Source organism: Amblyomma mixtum, chromosome 3 (assembly GCF_055824585.1).
Source record: "Amblyomma mixtum isolate Tamu chromosome 3, ASM5582458v1, whole genome shotgun sequence".
NCBI lineage: Eukaryota > Metazoa > Arthropoda > Arachnida > Ixodida > Ixodidae > Amblyomma > Amblyomma mixtum.
Genome location: NC_143014.1, coordinates 253,768,083 through 253,790,133, shown reverse-complemented (window position 1 = coordinate 253,790,133; position 22,051 = coordinate 253,768,083). Strand labels below are relative to the sequence as shown.

General features: G+C 44.7%; 1 protein-coding gene across 1 annotated transcript in view; it reads right to left on the bottom strand.

Moving 5' to 3' along the window:
* The window catches only part of LOC149354395 (nose resistant to fluoxetine protein 6-like), a 46,433-nt gene that overhangs the window by 8,071 nt on the left and 16,311 nt on the right, over nucleotides 1-22,051 (bottom strand). The window contains exons 3-12 of the mRNA XM_089575979.1: nucleotides 20,192-20,303; nucleotides 19,593-19,677; nucleotides 19,369-19,457; nucleotides 18,064-18,261; nucleotides 17,144-17,237; nucleotides 15,828-15,914; nucleotides 15,567-15,744; nucleotides 15,058-15,140; nucleotides 13,135-13,257; nucleotides 7,486-7,606 (exon numbers count right to left, since the gene is read on the bottom strand). Coding sequence (XP_089432105.1) covers nucleotides 7,486-7,606; nucleotides 13,135-13,257; nucleotides 15,058-15,140; nucleotides 15,567-15,744; nucleotides 15,828-15,914; nucleotides 17,144-17,237; nucleotides 18,064-18,261; nucleotides 19,369-19,457; nucleotides 19,593-19,677; nucleotides 20,192-20,303 — 1,170 coding nt within the window. The remainder of the gene's footprint in view (nucleotides 1-7,485; nucleotides 7,607-13,134; nucleotides 13,258-15,057; nucleotides 15,141-15,566; nucleotides 15,745-15,827; nucleotides 15,915-17,143; nucleotides 17,238-18,063; nucleotides 18,262-19,368; nucleotides 19,458-19,592; nucleotides 19,678-20,191; nucleotides 20,304-22,051) is intronic.

Sequence of the window (22,051 nt, the reverse complement as noted above, 5' to 3'; positions counted from 1 at the left end):
AGCGTCGCTGTATCTCGTTACTGACTCGTTTTATCTCGTCGTGCATTTAACCTTAGTTCATGTTTCTTGGCGCTTTCAGGACATGGTTGACATGGTTTGACTCTAAAAGAGCGTCGATGCTCTTGTCACTTCATTTCACGGTAGTTTATAATTAGGAAAGATATACGTGAACGCTTCGTATAATTGGCCTGGAGGATCATAAAGATTAAATTTCATTATTATTCTATTTTTATTATTTTCTTACATTGTCTTATCACCAAGCGAAGCCACGCTGGCATAATCACCAAGATCTACCTAGCGGCGTGGCGGATGAAAAGAACCGGTGGACCCAATAATAAAAAAAATGGCTGAGGCTTAACTTGGTTAAGCCTGGAGAATGCGAAGCATCATCGTGTCGCGTAACTTGGAGGCGCACAACCACAGCGACGGCGCGAGGTGGGCCCCCGTTTCTCCACTGTCGTGACGTCATCGTGTCACGTGGTGTGACGTCATGTATCACGTGATTTCGAGGCGCAAAACCACAGCGACGGCGCGAGGTGGGCCCCCGTTTCTCCACTGCCGTGACGTCATCGTGTCACGTGGTGTGGCATCATCGTGTCACGTGATTTCGAGGCGCACAACCACAGCGACTGCGCGAGGTGGGCCCCCGTTTCTCCACTGTCGTGACGTCATCGTGTCACGTGGTCTGACGTCATGTATCACGTGATTTGGAGGCGCACAACCACAGCTAAACCTTTCTAGTACACTCTACCACAGCGACGGCGCGAGGTGGGCCCCCGTTTCTCCACTGTCGTGACTTCATCGTGTCACATGGTGTGACGTCATGTATCACGTGATTTGGAGGCGCACAACCACAGCGACGGCGCGAGGTGGGCCCCCGTTTCTCTACTGTCGTGACGTCATCGTGTCACGTGGTGTGACGTCATGTATCACGTGATTTGGAGGCGCATAACCACGGTGAAGGGCTGAAGTGGTAGCTAAAGTAGTATGCTTCGCATAAAAACTTTTAGCCACCCGTGTACATGAATATGACACTAGCACATCACATTTACTACCGTATTTCGTGTAGCCAATGGTGTCACCATTTACATGCACCGCTTCAGTCTCGCGACGGGCTCAGCCGCAGCCATCTTGTGCGCCGTCTGTTTCTGCTATGATGCATCCGAGGCACTCCGGCAGTTTGGAGGCAAGTGAGCTTCCCCATAGTCAAATTTACTGTTTGTGTAACCTATTTACATGTACCACGGAAGTCTACCTGCCCATCGCGATCTACCCCCGCCTTCTTCGGGAAAATTAACACAGTTCACATGAGTGCGATATGCCACAAAGTTGACAACATGCACTGCGGTCACATTCGTGTAAATGATGCTGGCAATGTGTCGACAAAATCTGTTCAGTGATGAAGGTGATGCTTTCAGCCTGATCGCGGGGCCCCAAGTCCATGCAGGCGAAATAAAAGCTCTCATGCGTTGAAAAATCCCCATAGCGGGGAGCCTCTGGCCCATACTAAGCAGCTTTAACCATTCACTGATCGATTAAGCAAAAGCTTTGTAAATGAGGAGCCGTATTTCTAAAGATTTTCTCGTCAAGCAACACTTAGGCCAGCGCTTTGCTGCCTGCTTTATTAGCGCAAGCACGGTAGTTGGCCAGTGGTGAAGGTACTGTGCTATTGCCCTTAATAGTTGACTGAATCTCAGAAGACATCAAAATTTAAATTCTCCGTCACCATCCCACCACTACAGACCACCACAGACCACCCTTTTTTAACTGTACGCTAAAGGGAAATAAACTAAACAAGACGCTTAAATTATTGCTCGGGAGCACAAGCGACATTTTTTCTGCATGGAAAGGTGGCTGCGTTGCAAAGAAAATAGTAAATTTGTCCCGAAACCCTTACACAATAAAGCCGCTTGCGAAAAACGAGGAAGTTACGTCATTTCTATGACGCATTTTCAAGCGATGCCTCCCACTAATCTGTTCTAAAGACGGAAAACAAGGCATGAAACTGCAAAACGAAAGTACACAGATCAGTGGTCAGAGCGGAGATATGCAAATTTATGCCGTTTGAACCCTGAGCCCCCCACCCACCGCGGAAGGCCGAAGCCCTCAGCAGCATCGCGTGTGACTGCATCTGGTTGCTACGCGTACGTACGGTAGAAATAGGCTCCGCGTGTGCGAAAGATACTAAGTGAAGTTATGAAGGACAGCAACAAACTGCGGAACGAACTGCTTATCGCGCTCACGCATGTATACATCGGTGACTACGAGGTGAACTTGTGGCCTTCGATGCGTTGTTTCCTGGCCTGAAGTGTGCACGTAAGCTTTGAGGGATCCTCAAAACCATCCGAACAGCAAATTTGCTCTAACTTCTTTTATTTAACGGGACAGGGTAAGCAAAAAAATCCCAAAATTTTCGATTTTTATCTTAACGGTGATTTTAACGGTTTCAAAGCCACCTTTTTTGTTGAGGCAATGTCTTAACAGCCATTTGAAGCATAATTCCTTGATAGGAACTTACTGTTTTTCGGTTCATTTGCGCAAAAACACAGTTAGGAACAATCTCGTAGCTCTCAGGCCACATGTCAGCATTTTAGTCCTTGATTCGCATTATCTGAGAGCAAGCTCCAAAAAATGCACCAGAAGAGCTAAGGTTACAATACTAGATGCTGTTATAACATTAAAATGCGGCAGCAAAGCAAGAGCCAGGGTTCTAGAATCACCTGGACCAAATGAAGCAGTAACACTCTCCGCCGGCTGAGAGAAGTTGAAAGCGTGATGTATGCAGCAGAACAGGAAGTAAAAAAAAATTCTTGGAAATTAAACTACTGGAAAACAGAGAAGAGTTCAATAACTAGTATGGAGGTCGTGGCTACGGCATAAATTGGTTACCAAATGTCGGCAAAGGCAGAAATGTTTTTTAAGGTTTATTTTTACTTTGCTCATTTGTCTCCAAACAAGATTTCTTGCGAGGATGGTACCGTTGTATTCAAAACGGTACGAGACAGGACAAAAGGCTAGTTTTAGCCTGCAGTTTATATCAGCATGTGAGAATATACTGAAAAAAGCTAGGCATTTGCAATAATATGTTTTAGCTTTTATAGAAAGAAACAAAATCAAATGCGTCCTCAAATCTTGCCCTGTAGAAAAGATTTCTTAAAATATTAGTGCTTTAATTGCGTTACATGGCTTTCGTTCAGTCAAAAAGGATAAAGCAGGGAGATAAAACATAAACAAGTAGGCGCTATCTTCATTGCCATTACTGCTGCAGAGCAAAAGACGGGGACGAGACGGGTACGCAGAAAAGGCGCTGTATTTACAGTTGATCTTTATTGGGAGTTTTGCGCTGCTTAAATACTGTGGCGAACAACCTCATATGGAAATACACGCATAAAAATGACCGGAATGACACTACAAGAGCTCCGCACGCGGAAAGAGTGGCACATGACCAGCTGTGCGGATTTCCCTAATGATCTCTAAGATAGCTTAGTTCTTCATTTGGCCGAACTACAGAAGCCCTGCTTATGCATTGGTCTTAGCGACTATGAATTTCGTAGGCTTGAATACTCTCTCTTGCGATTTTGATGCGGCTATCTGTCAAAACTTCTCACTGCCGGAAAATGGGGCGACATGGTTTCTTTTCTTCTTTTCTTTTTTTCCGTACAGTCCCTGAATGAATGCACAGACGACTGGCTACGGCGTTGCTCGCGTTGTTATTGTTTTCCTGTGGCCGATCATTGAGGCGTCTACCTGTTTGTTCCGTGTAGTGCTTGCCACATGACAGCGGTATCCTGTACAAAAGATTGCTCGTGCACTGTAAAAATATTTTAGTGCTTCTTGGCGCACCCCGCTTTGCTTGCGTTGCAAGAGTTTACCATGTGACAAAGCTTTGAGATCTTATCGGGCGCACGAATAACAACATTCTCATTTGCCCGTGGTCCCACAATCTTGAGATTGTGTGAAATCCCATGCATGTATTTATAACAGCGACCATTCTTTTTTCTTCTTTTTGCCTTTCAATGGCTCCACTGCGGCCTGAACTCAAAATGTATTTTAGTAGGCTCTCTGAGACAGAGATTAGAAAGTTCGGTATCCTGCTGCCTCTAGCCGCTCTATCTGATTTTGAAAACTCTTTGACAGATAGCAGCATCAAAACCAGGTGAGTGGTTATTGAGGCCTATGAAATTCATAGACGCCAAGACCCACGCGTAAGCACAGCCTGAATAGCTCTGTGAGACAAATAGCTACGCTTTTTTAAAGACTGTTAGGGAAACGCACACAGCCGGTCATGTGTCACAGTTGCCACGTGCAGAGTGTTTGTGGTGTCATTCTTGTCATTTTTTGGTATATTTTCATCTCAGATTCCTCCCCACAGTATTTAAGCCGTGGCAAACCCTCAATAATGATCACTTGTAAGTTCAGCGCCGGTCTGTGTACTCGTCTCGTCCTCGTCTTTTGCGCTGAAACGATGACGACGCACCAACATGCTGAAGCTTCTGCCTTGCCTGCTATCTTTATTGGTTGTTAAGAAAAGTGTACCAAAACATCCCCCAAAATACATGGGAAAGATAGGGCATAATCTGTCCCCTCAACATCACATCTCAGTGAAAAAAAATTTGCGCGCATTACTCATCAAGCACCGCTGTGTACTAATGGTTATACTACGCAGTAAGTATGATCGCAGACGACCCTTGTGACTGACTCTGCGGTAGTCGTTGCGACTTGTACGTACGTGAATTGCTTCTTATTGGTTGTAAGCGGGAAAGATTCAGGGTACCTTCTAGAATGCACGCATAATAATGTATAACGAACATCAGCTTATTGAGCATGTGTGTCGCGGAAGCAGGTATACCGTTAATAGCGATTAAACTTCCTCTTCTGTATGCTACAGCTTCGTCTCGAGGACTCGAATGAAAGTCGCGCTAAAATCCGGCCTTGCATACCGGCACCCCAAGTACTGCTTGCCTGAGAACTCGTGCTGGGAAACTTTTTCCTTAATTAGCCACGTGACGGATGACGCTGGATGCCATATTGCGCAAGCACTATGGCGTCCACTCCACCGAAAGGCCGTTTTCTGTTTGTCGGTCCCAAGCCTGGTTCTGGCAGGTGCCCACCTGCCACGGTGGGCAGATGGCAGCTTTTCAACCCGTTGTACTCCCGTCTTGTCTTGTCCCCCCGCTTCATGGATGAACTGGATGCCAATTATTTCGGTTGCAGGTGGGCCACCTAGGCGACGTGACCTTGCGACGTCATCACTACCCGCCCACCGGATTCTGAGAAAATTACCCTAGTTGCAGGTGGCAGTTCAATAAATGATTGGTCCGGAAAGGTTGCTAGGGAAGAGCAACCTGGGTCTCACAAGCCCCACCCATGGCCCCACTTGCCATCGCAGGGCAGTGCGCGTCGCTTAATCGCCGCACCACTGCGCCACGAGTGGTACGAAGAGTCCCAAGGATCTATAACAGTAGAGAATGGCCAGTTCTACAACAGTATAAGTCTAAAATGTTGCAATATCACGCAAACTTGCATCACAGGATATATCAATCAATTAAAGCCAGTTCCAATCAAGCAAAACCATAGAAAGCCAAGATGAACCATGTGAAACCTCGGCTAACCGTGCTAGCGCACGACAATTCGAGATTAGGCCCGAGAAAAACTGCCCGTGAGTTTTGTCAGCCGACCTCGAATCATATCATTTTTCCACTGTGCAGGAAACATGTAAGACGCCGCAATCTCATCGCTCTTCACACGCTGACGACATGCATGCTCGTGCGCGTCTGCGAGAACGCGTACCAGAACAAAATAAACAAACACTCTGCAATCTCATAACGCCCGCAGCCAGCACAAAGTCGCCGATTCTGCGACTGTAGTGAAAACGAAACCACCTAACCGACCTCCTAGCAAACACAACCGCACAACACAGCGTGAGTGTCGTTGAGATCTTTAGGTTCTGAACTCGCTACGTAGTACACTGGCCGCACATAGCTTGAGTGGGCGGAATGTGAGGCGTAGATTCAGCACTGCTTTTCAGCATGAAATACTTTCTGGCGCCGTTGTCGGCGCGCCGCGGGTGACTGTGTCAGTACAGAGAAGAACACGGCGCCGAACCTAAGCCACGGACCTAAGCGAACATTGAAACCATAACTGAAACTTTCCTTCAACACGTGTTGTAACATGCTGCGCGCCACCGGAGCGGCGCATGTATCAACAACAGCTGCTTTGTAGTAACGTGGTGGTCAAAGCCAGCGCGCGGCGCGAAGGAGCCTAAGTACGGTCCTGCAGCCCGAGAGGCACATGCGCAGTCGTGGTGGCACTTGATGAGCGATACCCTAGAAAGAAGGCAATAGTGCAGCGTCAGCTGCCGTCATTAAGTAATGCGCGGGCGAGAGACGCGGGTTCCGCGGCGCCATCTACCAGCGCGGCCAGTAACCCATCAGCTTTAATTTTTTTCGAATTGGTGGTCGAAGGAGCAGTGGCGGCGGGGGCGTACGGCCGCCACTGCACCATCTTTCTTTGGCATGTTGCGAGCACTGGTCGCGCCGGTCGCATACACAACAAGGCAAAGGAAGCCAAGCGCGCTGTCGCTGGCTAAGAAAAGCTGAGGAAAAAAAAAAGCCGCTTATGTGAGATGCTCCCCAATACTTCAGTGTGGCTATAAATACACATGATCCGTCCTTGAATGCGCCATGCCTTTCGTGTAGTGCATTCCATGCTTATGTCTACTATCGACGACGAGATAGACCGTGCATTTTTCGCGTCTAGCTTGTCTCTACCTTGTCTGTCTTGCATTGTTTTAATTATGTGGCTCTTCGCACTCTTTGCTAAGCTCGACGCACTGCTCTCCTAGCATTTCGACAGCGATTGCCCATTTACGGCGAAATAACGCTCGTCAAGAAAGCTCATAAATACGCCACTGACCGGTGCTGCACGAATGCTCAAGTGGTGACGCCACGTATACTTGGCTTTTACACAATTTTGTGGTTTATATAAGCTTTGTAGAGCGCAACTGTTTCGCGCCCATTTCTTGCTGAGCGGCGTCCTGAGTCGTTGTTTCTAAGATGGTGCGGACGAAGCTTTCAAATGTATGCCTCCTGCGTATGGCTCACAAAGCATATGTAAGACCAAGTAGATGATGAACGAGATGGAACTGTGCAAAATACAACAAAATATTTTATAGTTTCTTCTAAGGGCAGATTTTTCTGTTTTTTTTACAGTATTCAGCTCTCGTACTGTAGTATTTTTCTGTTGTATTTTTCCGTAGTTCTGTAATGATTTCCAGTGGTAACTACACAAAATTCTGTTGTTACTACAAAAATTTTTGCTGAAGCTACAAGTTCATGGGCAAAATAATTGCAAAACATCTGTTGTGACGATAGTTCTGTTGTGTTTTTCAACTGGGTTATAACGCAGTTCACTTCTACTTTCGGTAAAAAAAAACTCGCATTACAATCGAGTACACACGTCGTCTTTGTGCAGTCACTTACTCACCGTCGAAACCCTGCTCTTCCTGTAGCGTTCCAACAGGAGGAAGGTGATGGGCCCGGCGAAGTAGCAGGCGGCATGGTATGGAGGGTAGAAGTAGTAGTGGTACATGGTGTGGAAGAAATTCCTGCAGTGGGAACAGCACGCCGGCTCCATCTCAATTCCGTCCGAGTCCCTCATTGGCAGTACTTTGAATACCATGCTCTTTGAGCGCTGTAATGCAATGTCTTTGCTTGTCATATCACGATGAGTTCCCTATTCTTTGGAAACTTTATATGTCTGTTCTTTTTGTTTGCTTGTTCTTACGCCCGCTCGGGAACTTGCGTATGAAACTTCTGCTCTGTCTTTTTCGAGGTTTAAAACAATTCATGCATAAATATTTGCCCTCTAAATATTAGCTTCATCTGTGCAACTAGAGAAATATGAGGTCGCTGAAATTTCGCTTGCTTGCAGAGGAGGAATTATTCGTGTGTGTCCTGACGTCAAACTAAATATGTGGAAAGCTGGAGTAATTCCACCACCGTCTTCAACACCAGCTAATGATCCGTTAGAACCCGAACTGTGAATGGTGCGCGCTCTTTGTGCAGATAATTTTCAAGAGGTACAGTTAACTCTCCATACTACGAACTCAAAGGCGACGGAAAAGTTTGTTCAAATTCGATGCAGTCGAAAACGAAGGAGCCTCTTTAATACATATAATGGTGTTACCACCAGTGAGGGAGTTCGATTTGACGGCCGAATTAAGAAACTTCCGGTTAACGAGACTCTCTCATTTCCAACTACCTCGGACAAAAATTTAGAAAACTGTAAGGCACTGTTATGGAAATATTTAAGGTAATGAACCATTCTTCTGATATGTATAAAAATGTTTCTTTTAAAGTGTTAACATCGATTGCATCGAACAGTTAACACTGCCCCAAAAAAACGATGGAGAATGCTTTTGACCACAGCAAAAACGTTAATAGAAAAAAAAAATACAAGAAGGCCATCGTGTTATCTGCGAATATGTTGATTGTTACACTGAAATCTTACATTACAAGAAAAAATTGCGGTCATAAACGGTTTCTTGCTCAAAAATGCTTTTGTCCGAAATAGTTGTGTATGATAATGGGTTTTCCTTTCGCGAACAAAAAGTGTTTTCACCCAGCAGTTAGTTCTAACGAAAGTACCCTGCATTTAAAAGGTTTAAACTTTTAGTGCAGGCGGTAATGCAAAAGAAAGACATTTTGAGCTCGAAGGCAAAAAAAAAACTAATCAGTTTAGATTATGAGGGTTTAACGTCCCAAACCGACTCAGGCGCCTGAGTCGCTTTGGGACGTTAAACCCCCATAAACTAAACTGATTAGTTTTTTTTTGCCTTCGAGCTCAAAATGTCTTTCTTTTGCATTACCGCCTGCACTAAAAGTTTAAACCTTTTAAATGCTAATTTGGTGGGATGTGTAATTTTCATTGAAAGTTATGGCCCCAGGTGCTCATTAAAACTGAATCTGATTGTATTCTTTTAAACCGAGAGGTCAGTTAAAATCGTTATTTGAGCGCTTGTTCACAAATAAATGAAAACACAATGCAAAATTTCAAAATCGCTATATTGCTTGCGTGTGACTCACGAGATCACATTCTCATGTACTTGTGTTTGCACACCAATTCATCCCTCTCTCTTCCATCTCTGTCACACACACAGTAATACAACCAATGTAGACCGAATTCAGTAGTTCCACTTCCCTGCACGCCGGAGTTCCCCGTTTCTCACAGTAGCAAAACTCACCCTTACCCTTTGGCACTCATAGAATGTTTTTGACAGTCTACAGAACATGGTGTAAGAATAATTTAGGTGTTGACACTGGCCGCCGCCGCGGCGGACAGCGCGCAGATCTTCTCCCTCTAGTACAGGCACCGACCGCAGCGGCGCGGATGCGCTGCGGAGCAGGGTCTATTCGCGTGTGGAGCGGCGGACGCGGCTGAGCGGCGGGCCTGGTTTTCGGTGCCGTTTTAGATTGTATTTTTCAGTGTTTTCCGTTCCAAATCGGATGGAGGGCAAGTTGCGGACTGGATTCCTTAGTATGTCACCAGTTTTTTTGTGCAAAAAAAAATGCGAAAAGTAACCAGTTTGCTCTACTAGCTTATCTGCCTTCAGCATAAAAAATAACTCTTTTGCTGAAGCAGCTCTCCTCAAATGTGAAGAGCAGTGGAGGTCTTACACATCCTAACTTGAACATATTTTATCTTTTGCAGCAAACACAGTGGCTTTTTGTTGACTATGCAGACTGCCACATGGTTTACTGGGACACCATAAACGGGGTGATTGATACGTGCACGGTGACTTTCCCATGTACTAATCAAAAGGAAGAATTAATCGTATATCTTCTCCACTAGCACGTCAGCATCCGTATGAAGCAGCATTGAAAGCACACGAATGCAATCATGACGAAGCAGTCTCAAGAAAAGAAGAAACAGGCCAAGCTTTGTTCAGCCTAGATGGTGGAGGTTCATTACTCAGTGCATCGTCCAAATAGACAGTTGCGGTGATCAAGATTGCTGTCAGGGTCTTGCCTCTAGACTACACAAAAGTAGCCCAGCCAGTTGTGATTAATTGTGTTTTGTGCCTAATGAAGTGAAAATACACAATCATATCTCTCAAAAATGGGATACTTGTAGTAATAAATTTGTTTGTTCCACATAATGGCTATTCAGGCCTCAATTGAACAAAAAATGTAAATTGTGCCCTTTAACTTCCGGAAGCGACACATGGTTTTCACGGATGCCGCATTGGAAGGCTCCAAATTTCGACAACATCGGATTCTTCACAGCACACAGTACACGGGAACCTTTTGCGTAGTTTTGCGGCCGTTGCCATCGGCTTTATCTAGCTCTCCGGCTAAGTAGTCGAGCTTCCTGGTCTTTAGGTGTTCTTGAGCTTAAAATTTTGGAGGTCGTGAGGTAAGCGAAAGAAATAATTTAAGCTCCTAATCGGAGTCTGGGCTCTCTGTTTTGATGTGGAAGAAGCCAATTTTGAAGAAGCATCTAGAGAGACACACTAGATGCGACATGCCGTGGCGGCGGAGCATTTAATTTCCTTCGATGATCTCGTGGCCAGTTTCCACCCGCTGTACAATTTGGTGCCACAAAACATGGTGGTATGAAAGGCAGAAGACACGCCGGTAACGACATGCCGGTAATATTTATAACAAATATGCAGCTGCATAATTTGCAGGACCCTAGAACGCTAGATGGAGTTTTCGTGGCCCACTACTGACGTCAAGTCGCTGCAGTTATTCTCAACTGACATTCGCAAATCCCAGTTTATAATCGCGTAAATATGTTACCTCTGCACGTGCAGCCGGCCTTTGCTTGAGGGAGACAACACAGCCCAGCATCGTCGGTGCCGGCTTAAAAGATGAGCTTGGCAGGAGTAACGCCATTGGAATTTCCACTATTTTTGCGTCGCATAGCTAAACGTGCACTACACTAGCCATTAAAACGTCGTGAATGCACACTTGGTTTCCCTTCGGTCCCTGCGCTCATTCGTGTAACGCTGGAGGCGTTCCGCAACGCACCCCAAAAACGCGATTTCTATTCCCGGCTGCGGAGGCAATCTGTCGGGCGGAATACGGCAACGCCCTTGAGGTTTCTTTGCAGAATAAAAAACTGCAGTTCGGCGAAATTAAGCATGTTCTCTACACGGCGGGCATCATGTCACAGCGTCGGCGCGTTACACTGTTCAAGCAATGTCTGAATGTACGCGCAGGCTCTTTGCCCCAAATGTAGGAGCTTGCTCGTTGCGGCCGACCGTTTATATTTAAGAGTCGGTATAGTTAACTATGCTCTCAGCATCCTTGCGGATGAAGGAAAAAAACTTTACAATGAACGCATTTCGATAACGAGCTTGGAAGGATCGCAGTGCCGCGTCCTCGCCGCTGTTCCATCCATTCATGCAGTCCCATCAAGTAAAACACGGAGCAGCCTAAAATGATTCAGTGCCGACAGCAGTTTCAATCTTCCTGCGCTTTGTCGAACTTAACAAAGCGCCCATACAGGCCGCGGCACCGAACGGTCGCGCAACACCTGCATTACGACCGCCGAAACTCGGCGATCAGGCAAGACCCCATCGCCTGGCGCCATCTGTCCGCATTCGAGAAAAGGTCAACGAGGAGCGAACACAATCTGTTCACGCCACCAGGCGCAGTGTCAGCACTAAATATATTCTTTCAACGTGCCACAGACGCACGCCAGTTTACGAGCAGCAGAGCCAGGAATTTGTACATCTCGTTTCAACCATGACGGGCCGAGTGGTTGATCTGGTGGTCGAGACCTGATGCGAAAGCGCGCACAGCTGCAAAGTTATTGCAGAACCGAATACTTTTTTTGAAACCAGGAGAGCTTGGCATGCGATGAGATAAGGAACACAGTAGGGTATACAGGGTCTGTTCTGAAAGCAGTAGGACTCATTTTTTTAAATAAAATTTATTGAAGAGAATAGTACAAACGATTAGAATTTTTCAAAGCAGTACCCTTCCGCACCTACACGCTGCTGACAATGAGTTTTCCAGTTTTCGTACGCCTCCAAGAACGCCTGGACCGGAATGCTGTTAAGCTCCCTCGTCACGGCCTGTTAACCGCCTCTACCGATCCGTGATGTTTCTCCTTGAGCGTCGATTTATTCTCGGCAATAGAAAAAAGACTGGCGTGGCCAAGTCGGGGCTGTAGGGGGGCTGAGGCAACGTTGCCGCCTTGTGCTGGGCAAAAATCTGGGTCCTCATTCACATGATGAAGATCCTGGCAGATCACTTTCCGGTTGGCCTTTTGCTCCACTGACAACACTCCCGGCACCAACTTCGCGCACGCTTTCCTCATGGTTGAGTTTTTTGTCACTATCTGAAAAACTTGGGTTTGAAGAATGCTGAAGTCATCAGCTATCATTCTGATACTCATCCTACAATCACTGTTCAGTAAATGTTTCACTCGCTACACATTTTCGTTGGTCTTGCTGGTCGAAGGGCGTCCGGAAGGGTCGTCGTCTCCAACTCTTTCGTGACCTTCTCGGAACAGCGTGTGCCACTCAAAAAACACCTGATCTACCCATGGCAGCGTCATCGTAGGCCTCTTTAATAATGTCGTGAGTCTCTTTGCCCGTTTTACCAAGATTTACACAAAATTTTATCGCGTATCGCTGATCCAGTAAACGCTCTATGATTCTGCGTGACGAGACGTTTCGACAGGGGTTCACAGTACAAGCGACCTGCTCTCTTCAACGGCCGAGAGCGGACTGCCGATTTTCCCCAGGATTCCCAATATCCTCCTTCACTGATCCTGCACGCGCAGGCCGCCTCTCGTCCGCCCGTTTGCCCAGGAAAAAATCAGTCCTACTACTTTCAGAACAGACCCTGTATATAGTGCTCGAGAAAACCCGCCGGCGTTAATGCACTAGGTGCTGCTTTGAACTAAAAAAATATGCCACTTAGGGTCAATACTTTTCTTGTCTTGTGTTAAAGGAAGCCATCGGCATCGTGTTTTTAAATCGAACACTTTAACACAGTTCAGAAAAAAAAAACTCAGCCAAAGGGCTGAGTATTTGGCCGAGCGCCCTTTCAGGCGCTCGGCCAAAAGACGCGCGCTTCATCCCTATACCCCAGGTAAATATAGAACGTAGAAACTTACGCAACCGATTCGTCGATAACGACAATGAATGGTGGCATATCATTCCCAGCCACTTGCCAAGTGCCCACGGCGCTTCCGACGAGCGTGAGAAAAGCGAAGATGGCGATGGTGAAACGAGGTTTACTGAAAAAAAAAAGAATTAGGTGCATACAAGTCCCATTGTCTATCGAATGGGCAGGAAGGTCAAACTGCGGGAAATACAGAGGTAAAGGTGAAAATTTCCCTATTTTGTTTAACAACGAATACAAATATAATGTAAATATATTTGAAATACGTGAAAGAATACAAAGGCGGTGGCTCTAAATCACGCCTGCAGAGCCTCACATTGCAGCAAACTAGCCCCGTTTTTCGTAAGTATCCTTTTCGCGATTTCTAGCTTTGCCTAAGTAGTAAAAGATATTAGTCACACAAATAAATACCATCAAAAGCAAAATTACATTTCCTGCAGTAAAAATACAGTTCTATAGCTCCCGTTATCAAGCATGGTGGCTACGGTAATCTCATAGTAAGTGCGATATCAAAGTTGCTACTCCAACTAGAGCTGCTGCATTCCCATTGATACCAAATGAAAGTCCGCTTGCATGTTCAAGCTTCGTTGCAGTTTAAAGAACCGCAAAGTCAAAACTATTTCAAAGTCATTTAAAGCAGTGATCCACACAACGGAAGGGGGGTGGGGAAGGATACCTCTGCTATAACATCTGTTTATCCCCTCCGCCCATTGGCACTGCTCAAAGGGAAGGAAGGGCTGATGCCTGTGATCGGCTGTGGCGTGAAAAACCTCCCTTGTCGTTGCTGAAGCGGCAAGTGTTATTCATAAAAAAATATTTCGTAACACAATGCCCCTTGAGGTGACGGTCATGCACGTAAAAATATGTTGAAGTATTTGTCAATCACTCTTTGAGGCCTCTGGTAAATATTCCTAGTGGGACCAGAAACCACGGCACTAATAAAAAATGAAATACTTCAGTGTTCACAAAGGGGTTACTGTTCGAACAAGTACTTTCTGGGGATAGTTCATGCCGTGTTCTTCTAATTATCTGCGCGGCAAAGTTATAGCGGTCTGGCTGACATGAAAACCAAGACACCATGCCCACTTTGTGTTTCACTTGTTAGTTCTGTAGTGAAACCTCCTTCTTCCGCCAGCAAATCAACAGAACTCTAAACGCTTTCCGCGTACTACAGATATGTGGAACCTTTCATGACTGCTGAAGTGATGGGCATCACCCAGTCAAGAACTGAAGAACTGTTGTTACAGCGAGATGCTTTAATTGGGCGCCTGGATAGCAGCAGTTAGCTGTCGGTGTACTTCAGTGGTAACGATCCAAGTATCAGGCAAAGTGTAGGTGCCCGAGCATCTTTCTTCTATGGTGCCGCCCTCCTTGGAGAACCCATTTTTTCCTAACAAAATATTAGTGGGATAACGTTACATATGCCGTCCGACGTGAACATAGTGTCCGTAAGACGACATTCCCTATTGGTCGAAAAGGACTGTGACATCACATTCCTTGCAGCGAATCTTGTTTGGCGTTGACGGCAGAGGTCGCGTGATGGTTTCTACTCGGTCATGACGTCATTACACCATCATTACGCAGTGCCTCTGAAGAAAAGAAATGCTCACAAAAGAAAAACGGATGAGCCGGTACTCGAACCGGGTGTGCTAACCCTAGACCCCTGAGGAATGTTCGTTCGACTTAGTTAAGGGGAGGCCTTGTGCGTCTTGTGATAAACAAAGAAAAATAAAAGTTCAAAAAACAAAAATGGCAACGACAACAAAAAACAGCGCCTGTGTCTGCTGAGTGATATGCCAAGAGGACCCCCCATGCCACTGAAAGGACCCTTTAACGCTATTGTGTCATACCGTTAAGGCGGAGCTTAAGTGTACCCCGAATTTCGGCGGTTCATTTTTAGACATCGATTACTTACCTTTTAAGAACTAGAAGGATTATTAGGGTGATCAAGAAGAACTGGAAATCAAGTGACAGGTACCAAAAATGTGGAAGTATAGGCTGCAAGAAAACAAAATTGAAAATGAATGGCAGCGTGACATTCCAGTTTCCGTTGCGCATGTCAGGCACATGAACGAAGCGTAAACGTCATGGTGCACATTTCAGAACGCGAGAATGAAAAAAAAAAACCACATTTTGCGCGGGCTGTTGATCATCAATGAAGAAATTTCATTATTCGTCTACTCAAATGTAGCTGTAGCCGGATCAGGCACTTTGAACGCAAGATTCCCACAGCTGCACAAAAGAGGTTTGGAATTCTTTAAGGTATGTTCTCGTCTCTTTAAAATCTTAAAATTTATTTATCTATTTATTTAGTTGTTTGATTTGATTATCTCTGGTCATAATATCATTTTGCAAATACCTTAAATGCTCTTCATTACTTTGTTTGCAATATCCAAAATTATAAAGCGTACTAGAAAAACTCACCAGTTTCCCACTGCCATTGTCTTCATGATTGTAGTTGTTCACTTGCAACAGCAGCGACTTCCAGTGCTTTTTCACTTCGTAGTAAAAGTTGTCAAAGTAAGTCTTGGCATCCGGCCCAGACGTAATTGCAGGCAGCATGTACATGCACATGATGAGGAAGAACGGGGGCACCATTGTCCTGCAGCAGATCTTTTCTTGTATTGTGTACGCCAGGAGCTCATCATAGGAAGAAAGTACAGAGCTTGTTATCGCATTACTTACCTTACATAACGTCGTATGACAGCGACGGCAAAAAGAATCGGCCCGGTTTGCTTTTGCTTTGCCACGGCGTACGCTAAGAGAAATCCGCTGAAATGAACAGATTGTTCATAGCTTTAGTCTATGGCTTGTAGTCTGACGATAATATATGCACCCTCAAAGAAGCCCTTTATCGTGCAGTGACTAATAGTGACTTTCATGTCCCGAAAATAGTCAAAGTTCCTACGCGCTTCTGACGGAAATTAATCACAAGGTGTGGAAAAGAGATTTTCTCCACCATCGAGGTAGATAATTGCGGCTGACTACACCCAAACAGGGTGCAGTGCAATTCATGAGCAGCGATCGGAACCGTGATAGAACACGATGTTATCGTATACAGTACAAAAAACTAATATTGCCTTCTTATACTAAGAATTTCTGAATTTAGCTGTCCAGCACAAGTTCGCCAGCATCTCTCTTTTTCATTAAGTATATTAGTTGGCGCTTTTTTCTGCTTTTGTGATTTGTTTACTCCCTTTACTTAACAATGCTCTCTTCCTGAGGCTCTTTACGGACAATTTGAGCAAACATATAAGATAATAATGGCTTCGAGAGGTCAGTACTTTCGTGGAGAACTTGAATATGAGGAGCGCACAGACTACAATGTTTCTTTACACAGAGTAAATGATTTAGTGACGCAGCAGCAAGTATCACAAATGTACATGGAAGACAAAGCTCTTGCAACCTTAATGACCGTCTGCTTATTCACATCGGGTTTGCTTTTATATTTATCCCAAGGGCGCCACGTCTCAGTGTAATCAAAATAATCATTGCGGATGAAATTCCTTATTATGTGTTATTTTTTCCTATGCTACTGGTACCAGCCGTATGCGACTAACAGACTGATAGCTACCAAGTGCTGTTATTCGCCGAGTAGTATATTAAAGGTGGAGTTGGCCAATTCCGTGAGGCAAAGCGGCTCGGGAAGAATTGTTATAACATGCGGTAGTCATTATTCCATTTGCAGATCTAAAAACATAAAAACAAACATGGCACTCGCCACGTTATCTTTCACAGAATTCCTGTTAATAGCTCAGTTCACGATATCGCTCTTCAATTTTCAGAGAACTGCAGCTTCGAGAACCTAACAACGACTGTCAACAAGTCAGAATCGCAGAAGTCCTAACGCTTTACTTTTTTGTGTGTATGAAAGGTGCGTGCGTCTAACTTCAATAATTGCGCGCCTGTTTTGGGCACCGTGAGAAAGTAGTAAAAAAATATACAGTCCTTCAGCCGTTGGATTCGAAGCCTTGTTGCCACCCCGAAATAATCGTGCTCACCTCAAAAAGAAGAAAGTATCAACGCCGATGAATCCCGCGGGAACAATCATAGTGAACCAGCGGTCAGCAAAAATTATGTTGTTCACAACACGTGCTGAAAAAACAGAAATGACAGGCATACGTTACTGCCGAAAATGTGCAATGAGAACGACAAGTACACACATGCAGCCACGGCACAGAACTGAAAAATAAGATATAAACTCTTTAAGAACAGCGCCGTAAGTAACACTTCAGGTCACCGAGAACGCTTTAAGTACTATCGAACTTGCACGGCTTTCTTTGTACGGTAGAGCATGTACAGCTTGTTTCAGATGTGACACAATTTTCTTATGGAGTATGAAAGTTTCAATATCAGTCTTTGATTCAGGTGATGCGCACAATATGGAGAGTTACAAGGGCACGCTCTCCAGAAGACAACAGGACATACCTTGTAACGCTTTATTTTGTAGTAATAATTAAAGCGACCGCGCGCAATACTGAAAGCACAATCAGTGCAGAGAGATACTTAAGAGATTGCGTTCACCTTCAACCGTCACGTATTTGTGCGCTGTCTAATCGACGTTTACGAAAGTCAGGCACGGCAACAGGGACTGTCGAAATAGTTAGAGGTTTCGGAAGATTTTCAAGAGCTTTAGTGTCCGCACCTCTATTGACACATTTAACATCTGTAGTTGCTCTCACAAGTGGTTTTATTTTTAGAGTGTAACGTGACTGGCATATTTGCAACGAAAATGTAACAATGACTATGTGGTAGTTTAAGTCACATTCACTGCCGCCCGTGCCGCCTTGCATCACGTTTAAAAACCGAATACACCCCTACACCAAACCGGAGTGAGGACTCACGTATGTCTAAGACATCTAGTTGAAAATGAAAGAGAGTTGAGGTATCGTTGAGCTTAAAGATAGTCGCTTTCACTCACACCAGGTGTCTGAAGGTGAACCGTAGCAGTGGCCCACCACGACCCACGCGATGCTCAGGAAGCGAATGCCGTGTAGGAAACGGTAGCGGTGAGAGTCGGAGCCTTTGTCTTTGGCGATGCTCAGCAACACCCTGGTGTTAGATATCACGGAGAAGGACTTCAACGTCTCGACTAGAATGGCTGCGCACTTCGAACGCTCTGGAAAAGAAGAAAGAGGGCTTCATTCACTAGGTTAAATACAAGGACACTTTATTTTGGCGCATAATCCGTGGCCACGGAAAGATTAATTAATCTAGTCTGTAATTTTGGCACTCAATGGGTTCTAGCGGAATGTGTCATAAATTAAGAGCAGTTATGAGAGTGTTGTTCTCCCCGAAGAGTGTGCAAAGCCGGCTTGTTCAGATTAGAACTACACCGGAGCATACAAAAGTATTCTGAATGGATTAAATTGATGTAGACTAAGCGTAAGCAAGGCGTCTGGCAAACTAACTTGAACAAAGTGAGACTACAACACCAAGTCTCAGTGTCGATGGCCTACTTCATAATGATTAATATTTAGAGTATTTAGAGCTTTCCTTTTTTTTGACTCCGTATAAGTCAACATCTTTTTGTCTGTATGGTTCTCAGCACTTTTCCATTGAGAACGACACGTTTGAGCTTCTTATTGAAGTTGTTGCGACGTGTCATGCTGAAACCGTAGCTGTGCGTGCTTATGCACGTACCAGGGCGGGGAAAATAAACACGAAGGTCCCAAAAAAGAAATCAGTATTATAGCATCCCCATTATGCGCACTAAGATTATAAAAGCATCTGGGCTGCGACTCAACTTCGCTAGAAAATTGAAAGAAGACCAACTATTTCCTAATTACTTATACCGATTTCATGGCCGATTTTTTATGCGGCTCACGGAATGTTACCTTCCTAAACGCAGCGCTTCTGGCCGCGCTGTAGGAATCCTAAAAATATGTTACTAGTTTATGACCGTTTTGGCACCAATTCATGCGTTTGTGTAGTTGGTAACACAAAACTATGATTCTGTCTGAATGAAAACACGCATTGCAATTTTTCCATAAGTGATAACACAGTAAAGATGTCCACTCACTAGTTTAGAGCGTTCCAACAGTGTGCTCTCTCGTGCATTTATGGCAATCGCAGGTGCCTATCGGGCCCCATTCGGCTTCTAAAGGCATGTGGAGTTGTGCACGATTTATAGCCACTCATGTACCACCAAAATGTGCTCCCGGTGCGCCATTCCAGTTCTCCAGACAGGTTTTGGACGACTGAACAACAGCCGTTGATAGCTTACCTTTGATAGTTGGGCTCGTCGTTTTTGAAGTCAGTGCATCCGTAACTGTGCCAAGAATAATGGTGAAAGTGATAATGCCCAAAAATGATCTGTAAGAATTATAGGCACAATAAGTAGGCCGCCAGTGGGCATGCCGAACGAAGTCCTCGCATTTTATTTCTTCGCTGTCCTTTATGAGAAGAGCTGAATGCCTGAATTCTATCTAACGTGTCTTTCATACTCACGTGATGATGATCTGTGTTCGACTTAACGAGGGAAAGTCGCCGTCGACGCAGTTTTCCACGCGAAGACGCACTTGACTTGGAACCACTGGAACACGGAGACAAAGAGCGAATGATTAAATGTGGCTATTGTTTAGTTTCAATCGGAACGCCATGTTGTTGATTCAGCTACCCATTTAAATAAAAAATCTGTCAACGCTATAGCATGCTCGAAAGCGCTAATTTAAGCCTTTTCTACAAGTCAGTCTGTGAGCAGTTACAAACAAGGAAGGACAATTTATATCGAAGAATTCAACTAATGCTCACCCGGGTGCTGCGTCTGCAGGAAATACAATGATGACAGGACTACACGGGTGAGCAGTAGTCGTAAAGAAGGCGGACATAGCACAGGTTTAGGTTATTTGGAGTTAAGCTCAGTCGTGCTTACACGTTCGGCGAGGTGATGCTGTCCTCAAATGAAAATCCCTTTAAATATCAAAGCTCGAACAGTCGACTTACTGATTGTCCTAGTGGAACTGCCTTGACATGAAAATCACCAAGTTAAGCTTCCCTTCCTTTAGTATTACAGAGAGGTTCCCCTGAACTCACAACAAATGACTCACCTGTGTTGATCAATGCTTGAAGCTCCTGCTCTGTGCAGTCATTCAGCACACATATGCCCAGCCGCAACGTAGGTATTTTGGCACTGAACAAGTGATTCCTGAATTCAGTAACCTGCAAGAGCAAAAGCAAGAACTATGACCGCATTTTACGCAGTCATCGCGAGCACCGCAACGACATAATGTGTAGGGGTGCGCTGCATTCCCTCTTTTTATCTTGCCCTTTTTCTATTCGAGCTATAATAAGTCTCAGCGAAAAAGCGGCGGAAGGGTGGCTTTTGAACCTTTCCAGATGTTTATTTTAAAAACTGGGAGAGAAGGCCAGTGGGGTTTGTTGAGCTGCATTGAAAAACAATGCGGACATTGTGTACCTCATATGAATCAATAATTAAGCGAATAATTAACTTAAATTTACCAATAAGCTTTTTTATTTTTATTGTAAGGGGAAAGGTTGTATTGCAAAATGTATGGCCGTGAATATAGAAGACCGAGCCCTGTTTTTTAATTTGCTTAATCGCCAACATGGTTCGCAATATTGAAATTGAAATTTCAATATTTTAAATTTCAAATTTCAATTTCGAAGCTTGTTGAGTTGGCTTTTTCTCATAATAAAACATCAAAATTGTGCTGCTGGGCATACTATCGTCGCCGAAATAAAGTTATCTTCTTCTACATCATCCAGTACGCCGATTGAGCCTATATTAGATGCATAAGAAGAGTGAGACACGCCATTTTAAAAATGTGCAATGAGAGAAAGCCCCCTCAACCAGCTTTCAAATGCATACTTTTGACATTAGGTATTACGAAACACACTGACGTTTAACAAAATTTCAAAACACAGCTCACATTTATGTTGATGGTCATCAATTTCGGAGTACATCCTCGCCCTCCAAATTCAAAAATATGAAAGTTTATTCGTTCATTTAGCTTATCAGTCTTTTATTTACTGATAAGTGCGAGGTACATACCATCCGCATTGATCTAGAGTCCGGATCAACAGACCGAATCGACTTATCTCTCATAGTTCATAAAATAAACACCTCGAAAGATTGAAAAAAAATCACCCTGTTTAATACTCGCGGTTAAATGACTTGCTGTTCATGAGGCTTCTTTCGGTGTTTACGCAAGCTTGAGCGCTACGAATGTATACGAGCGAAGCTACATGCCTTTGGATGAAAACGGTCGCCTTCTCGTCTGTCTGGACAGTAGGCGCTGCTGGAAAGTGGTGCCGCAGTCAAGTTCAACTGAAACTCCAAAGTTGTACACCGGATTTGACCCCCGACGGTACCTCTCCCTAAGTTATGCTGATCAAAAATTTTTTCTAAGTCTGGCTCCTGTATACTAGAAGAAACGAGAATCGTTACGTTAGGTTATCTGACTGCATTTTACTAGCATGAAAATTCTCCCTCCTTTTCAGTAATATTTCAGACTTGCACAGGGCTGCATATGCGATTAACTGCGAGTTTGTGTGCGAGAAAGAAACTGAGGTTTGTCGAAAATACGAGAAGTTGAAGTTACTTAAATAGAGAAAGATTATCATTCCGGGCAAAATATGAGCGGTATTATACAGAAAAACATTTCAGGACTCGACAGAGGATCTCTTTTGAGTGGAATAAACCAAATTAATTCACTGTTTACTTCTCTTCGGTTGGGGAAAAAGTAAAATTTTGCTCGCAAGCGGTCGCAGCAAACACAGGTTTATTGCTAGCGGTCACGAGATATTCCTGAGCCGGGAGAATGTAACGGTTCCGTTCAAATTCAGCTCTAACATTCAGTGCTTTTGGGTGGGTCTCGCACCGCGTCATATCAAATATGAAGTGCATGCAATATAATGTCTGGAGCTCCCAGACACACTGCCTCACG